The following is a 7140-nucleotide window of genomic DNA, read 5'->3' on the forward strand; positions in this document are numbered from 1 at the left end:
ACTCCCGGAACTCGTGTCCAAGATTTCTCTTAGATTAGAGCCCCTACAAAGTCCCTTAGGTTTAATTCACTTTGTGCGTACCTATGGCCTCTTCGAATTTTCGGCGGAACGCATATCTTTTACGTGCGAGTAATAGCTTCAATGAATTGTCCAAGCAGATTGATATTGACCTTTTGAACACTAGTTTTGGATCGGTGACGCGTCTTGCTAGTAGTTTGTTTTTTGGCGAGTAGGTAATTACTAAGTGTTGCGAAAATGTATATAGTATAAGTTAGTAGTTATACAGTTATAACTTAATGCTCATTTACTTAATGTGTGTGTATCGGTGGGGACCTACAATTGGGCCTCCATTATTATTTCAGTTTTTTCATTCTGTAAGATAGCAGTTGGTCTGCCAATAAGTTAAAATAAAGTAACGGTTTTTACCTTGTTTCTTGGTAACAAATTAGATGTAAGACATAATGGAGGACGTAGTTAGGTACAACGGAAATAATGTAAGATTCGAGGCGTGAATAAGTACTTTAATTCCTTTGCTCTTTGCTCTGTAATACATTATAATGTGAATTATTAAAGAAAGAAAAAAGGACAAAAATAACACTCGATTTATAACAGTATCTTGTGACAAATGATAATTGTTTTATTTACACTGTTGTTAAAATATTTCTTTTATGATAGGCTGGTCACATACAGTCAGAAATTCCGTTTTGGAATTTTGAAGGCAGCAAAACCATACAAATCACGGACTTATCTCACACACATATAGTATTCCCTTCGAATGTCTTTCCGTTTCCAAATTCCGTGTGGTGGCTTATGCATGTTGGAATACCGCAATGAAAAAACCGTTCCGAATGCAAGTCTTCCATAAATTTCATATTAAATTTAGAACATCTGGATTCAATGTCTCGCGTTTCTCAGCTGAGTCTTGTTATTCCGAACGGAAATAAATATATGTGTGTGATGTATGTACGGAATCTCGAATCAATTCCGAAACGGAATTTCGAAGTGGAATTCCGACTGTATGCGGCCGGTCGAAGTGACGGGATAAGCAAGTCGTACAGTGCAAGCAGTTGCAGTGCAGAGACAATCGCAAAGATCTAAGGCGCACTGCCACTGTGCCCGGCACCTTGAGACATAAGTTGTTAGGGCCCATGTGCTTGTAATTTCGTAAAATAATGCTCATTTTACTTGCTTGAAATAGGTACCTAAGGTCGCAGTTCCCTGGACGAACTCTTTCCCAAGGAGCTGGTAGCTGGTATTTTCTATACCATTTCCTATGACATTACCTTCCCAACTCAACTACTTAACTTGTCTCAACCAGTATTCATATTTCGGACCGTTCAAGTACCAGGCAACAGCCAGAATGCTTAACCGCTGTGCCGTCGAGGTCGTCATGCATATTTCTACGAATTTCATTGCCAATGAAAAACGTTTCATTCATAGCTAGTTTTTCGTACGTACTTATAAGTAATGACCAAACATGGTCCAGCTAGACCAGTTTCTTCTGCCCTCTGAAACGGCAGCACTGTTACCTTATCAGTTAGTTTCTTGTGCCAAGGGTAAGTCTTTCTGCCTCAACAGCTATTGTTCAAATTGAAGGAAGCCTAACACAAACACTAGTTCGGGCGAATTGTCATTACTGGATTATGTTTCCCGTCCGGAAACGCATTTGTGGTCTTAAGTATGTGTACTTAGTGCCGTTAATTCCCAACTTTGGAGTGCCCACTGGCACCGCCCAAGCATGTCCCGAGGTTTTTTCTCGGCCAATGTGGCCTTCCGAGCTCTGGTGATGTCCTTGTAGATGTTTATCATTAAATTTCTTGACGTATCACTAACTGTTTATGGTAGCTTAATAGGTGTATGTCAAAATAAACTCATATCAAGTGTTTCTTCGTTATAAAATGCACATGGGAAAATTTTGACGTATAAAATGTATAAATTTACTAGAAAGAAGGCACGACCTCTCGGTTTGAGAATTTTGATGGGAATGGCGTCCTTTAGTTGCTAGGAACCAGAAAAAAGGGTGACAAGAAGTGCGATAAAAGGTGATAAAAGGTGGGATGACAATATAGGAGGTCACATCGCAACATTGGTATAATAAGACCACGTCTGCAAAATAACAAATTCATTCAGAAAAGTATTTTTGTAATATCGCTAAAAATTTACAATTTACCAAAAGTACGAATGTCTGAGAAAAATCTTATGCTATTTAAAAACAATTACGTTATTGATTAATATAATGTACTTATACAGTGTTCCAATTTATGGATGACAAATCCTTGGATTTAATGTTTAATTTTCGACATTTCTATATTTTCATTTAACTGCCTCAGTGTCCGAACAGTTACCATGGGAGGGACTCCCAGGCAGACCAGCCTCCCGGGTTCGATTCCCGGGCCAGAAGAAATATTTGTACAGCCTGCATTTATTTCTCACGTGAGTTTGGGTATAATTTGCCGTTATCTATGTGTGTGTGTGTGTCTATGGCACCAGCAATACAGGGTTACCGTAGTGGAGGCTATGAGCTATTGTCAAAATTATTAGTTACTTCCAACGATGAAATGTCTATAGCCAGCGGTTACTTTCCATCAGGTGAACCATCTGATTATTTCAGTCAGAACTACTGTGAAGAAAAAAAGTTCTTTGTATATCCGTAACATGGCTAGAGTTCAATTCTTATTAGCTTTTACGGATTGTTGAATAGTCCATTGATAATGAGGAAAATTAATCAACATTTCTCTTTGGATATTATCTTAACGACTTTTTACGATTTTATGGCGCAGTTAATGGTTTTGTTATTCAATAATCCAGTATACGAGTGGTTAAAAGTGTGAATTTATGCCGCTAGTTAGTCCAGTTATTTTGTTTAACAAATTCAGAGGTCGTACTCTCGAAGCATAAAATCCGTAGTTTACCCAAAATGGAAGACCTACAGACTTGAGTTTCGATCGAGGCTAGTAAGAAGTTGACAAGTCCCATGTGCCTGTAATTTTACCAACACCGTTACCCTTCGCAACCGGAACAAAGTAATGCTGACATTACGGCTTGGCGGCAGAAATAGATATGGTAGCACTAACCTGGATGAATTCTTTCACAAGTAAGTTCTTTCTCATCACGCTTGTCGCATTTCCTCGCTGTATGGCAATGGACAATCTTTGCGCCCAGAACAACGTGGCGCGAGAGTCATCTCCACTCTCTCTTAGCCGTCGGTCCGATATCTGCTACAAGTTTTTCAGCATCGCTACCCTGACAACTCCCAACAGCAAGCAGAAGGAAAATGTAGCGACTTTCCATATATTTTTTAACTTTATTGAATATCACGATGTGTGACCACCATGATATTCATTCGTTTTTGTGAAATTACTGCCAGCCCAAGAGACGGGGTAGACTCCGCCTCACATGGATGTCACTTATTAATAAAGATCTGCGGGAGCATTAGTTAAGACCACAAGGACAGACCGTCTTGGAGGAGTGACTAGAAGGGCTGACTCCAAATAAATGGGAATAAGGCCAGACAAAAGAAGACTGCACTAGTTTGCTATAAACGGTTCCATCCAGTCCAATCGAAGGAATTTTTTCTTATTTGTTCGATCTTTGTATTAATAATGATACAATACGTAATTTAGAAGGAGGTATGATTCACTCTATGTATATTTCTTCTTTGAAGTTTAAGTAAATATTATAATCTAATCTATTAAGATATCTGATCATAACCCTGTTGTATATAAAGTGTGCTTAATTTTTGGACAACTTGATTGATGATAATGATCTCGGTGGCCCAACGGTTGCGTTCACAGTGGGTGCAAGCCGTGCCGAGTTCGGTTCCCGGTAGGACCAAACGTCTGGGTGTTCCGGGCAATGATCCGGAGTGAATGCCATTATCTGGTAGTCATGCGTCTCACTGCTGGGCACGGATCTCATTTTATAGTAGGGACCACTTTTCACACTAGCCCAATGTGGGTTATGGACTTCACACGGTTTCCGAGGTTTGTGAATGTTCTTCGACGTGCAGGCTTTCTCACGGTGTTTTCCTTCACTGGAAACTAAATTTCGCACATAAATTTCAAGAAACTCTGAGGCGCGAGACAGGATTCGAAACCACAGCCACTGTTTGAGAGGCGGTAGGTCGAACCATTGAACTACTACGTATATTATTTTGTTTAATACAGTTTTACTATACGTCGGCTTATTAAAATTACCATTGTGGCATGCTGTTGACAAGGTACAGTGAGTTTTTGTGGCTTCTTATCCGTTTTGTTCAGTCACACGATAAACAATACGTGCCGAATGTGCTATGTGTCATTCACGTTATTTAACACGTTGTTTTTTACACGCGACGGACTTAATGAGGTAGGCGATTAACTTAAAAAGTACCGTGTCCACAGTGTAGGGCCCATTGAAAACCAGCGTCACAGCCTAGTCTTGGTTGTGACTTTAGCTGAATCCTTTTGCATACGCCACAGCCGCACACGTGTCAGTATAGTAATGTCGCTTTAGTCTTGTTACGCTGTTTTTTGTGTTATTTCCGTTTTTATTTATATTCGTTTTTTGTGTTTTTTTAATATTGTATCGTTGCAATAAATAGTTTCTATTCTATTATTTGTAATATTGCAAAGAACTGTGAACAAATACCTTTATGGCAAATTGTAGGCGACCACATGGTTCACAAGAACTACAGTGAAAATTTATCTAATTATTCTATCATAATTTTGTCTATGACAACAGATTAGAATAGTGATGTTTTTGATGAAAGTTGAAAACGACAGCCACATGTCACGTGTAGCGCTAGTGTAGCTTAAAAACAAAGATAAATCGATAACTTTCTAGAATAGCCATTGTATCTCTAAAACATCTAAGTCAGCACAATTTTGACGATCTCGGTAACTCAATTGGTTTTGGATTTTATTTTACGGCAAGACCGATTTGGAAGACTAATTTTCCTAAATTACTTCTGGCCTGGACATTCTGAGTGCTGCCCCAGAGTGAATTCCGTTGCTTTGGTACTCATAGTACAGATAATTCCGTAGTTTAAGACCCGGAAATTAGCGATAATAGATTCTCGTTTCCTGCCTTAAAGATTAATTTTGAGGCGATGCGATGCGGGGCTCTGAATGACTCTGAATTGTCGCCTGAGTCCAATCCAAGCACGTTGCCTAAAATACACGTACACATTTACTTTGTTTAGGCATCGCCATTACATATTAGGTTCTAGTATTAAAAGCTTCACTATGAAGTTTGTATAATTTAGGTTCCCTTCTTAATATAGCTTTATTCTGTAGGTAAAATTTTTACACTTTAAAACGTTAATTTTAAGTTACTGCTCGTTCACTACGCTGACTTCCCTGAGAAGAACGAGCAAGAAACTCTAGGGATTGCTCTTTTCAAATAAACTTATATGCTATGGAATACACTTTGAATCGTATTTGTGTGGAATCTAGACTCACGTTGTCTTTCCATACATCTTTATCTAACACGTAGTGTACAATTTTGTAATATGACTTTTCAATTAAAACACTTTTAATGTACGTTTAAAACATAGAGAATGAAAATCTTTAATTGAATTTATTTGCATTTGTGTTACTTGTATTGTATTACAATAAGTTATATTCAAATAAATTCATCTTTAACTTTTCAATCATTCGAGTCGAGTCGAATAATTGTCGAATGATTATTATGCCGGGACTTTCCATCAGATCATTCACCATGTCCATATCAAAATATCCCTGTCCTAACGGGCAATTACCATAGGCAGAAATAGAATCACACACTCAACATAGCCCCGCACTAGGGAAACCCTGTGTCGCGGGTACCATGGACTTACGTATAGACAACCACAAATTACACCCAAACCCACGGGGGAAATAAATGTAGGCCACACAAATATTTCTCCCGGCCCGGGAATAAAATCTGCGACCTCTGCGTGGCAGTCCGGCATGGTAACCATTCGGCCACAGAGGCAGTTAAATCTAAAAATCTATGGATTAGTAATGAATAATCATTCGAATACGAAAATTAATAGATTACTAATTCGTCATTCGAGTAATTACTAAAGAGTCGAATATCGTAATCATTCGCAATCGCGCATCGCTAAATGACACAGCCGGTCGCGATCAGGGACTCAAGTTCAAAAACATTATTGTTAACTATTATTTGTGTTAAAAGACTATCTAGACTAGAACTTCACTCATGACTCTGACAACAAAAATGGTTGTTTATGACGTTTATAATATAGTCCTGCGTGGTTCTTAGTATTTTAAAAATAGCCCTAATCAAATGGTATATGTCTTTTCAAACAAACCAACGTTTCAGCTCTTTATAAGTTTCATGAACAGGCCTGAATGGATTTTTTTTATTTTTGCAGGTTTCCCGTCAGAGCTGGTATACTACGGCACGGCGATGTGGGAAACCCTATACGGGATAGCCTTGGCCTTCCCTATTGTGTGCTGGGTCTTTATTCCTGTATACTACAGACTACATACCAATTCGGTCTACGAGTACTTACAGGTAATGTTTAAGTAGATAATTAAATATCACTTGCTTCGAAGGCGTTGCGAAATACCTCAAAACCGTAATCGGTTACTCGTCGGCACGATAGGTCGTACCGACGAGAAACCTGCGAGTAATGAGGTATTCGGTTCTACGAACACCAACGCGCAAACCAAAAAAGTGTAACAAATGTTTTATAATATATACCCGACAGAAATTCCTCTAATTGAATAATTTTACAGTATAGACGAGTTTCGTTCAACGAAATTGTATTTGTTTACAGTATAGATGTCGAACAAACATAAAGAAAAATTCTTTCTATCCGTCTAGACTCGAATCAGTGACCTGGTTACACCGGCGCTATCGCTCTCCTAACTTAGCTAAAGAACGAGTCAGTAGACCTTACGAGTTTCTCTAAGTGCTTGCTACCTGTCAGAAATCTATGAAAGCTTTTCTTCAGTATATGTGAATTAAATTGACGTTTTAGTTGAATTTATTTCTTTTTATCATATATATTATTTACCTTATGAATTCCAGATGCGTTTTGGCACCAACTCTGTTCGTCGATTGGCAGCAGCTACCTTCGTAGTGCGTCAGATTCTGAACCTTGCAGTCACAGTGTATACGCCCACCGTAGCCTTGCATGCCGTAATGGGG

General features: G+C 38.7%; 1 protein-coding gene across 1 annotated transcript in view; it reads left to right on the top strand.

Moving 5' to 3' along the window:
• Nucleotides 1-7140, top strand: part of LOC113225538 (sodium-coupled monocarboxylate transporter 1-like) — a 26698-nt gene that overhangs the window by 14826 nt on the left and 4732 nt on the right. The window contains exons 3-4 of the mRNA XM_026457862.1: nt 6359-6501; nt 7021-7131. Coding sequence (XP_026313647.1) covers nt 6359-6501; nt 7021-7131 — 254 coding nt within the window. The remainder of the gene's footprint in view (nt 1-6358; nt 6502-7020; nt 7132-7140) is intronic.

This window comes from Hyposmocoma kahamanoa, unplaced genomic scaffold (assembly GCF_003589595.1).
Source record: "Hyposmocoma kahamanoa isolate Upper Pololo Valley unplaced genomic scaffold, ASM358959v1 166, whole genome shotgun sequence".
Taxonomy (NCBI): domain Eukaryota; kingdom Metazoa; phylum Arthropoda; class Insecta; order Lepidoptera; family Cosmopterigidae; genus Hyposmocoma; species Hyposmocoma kahamanoa.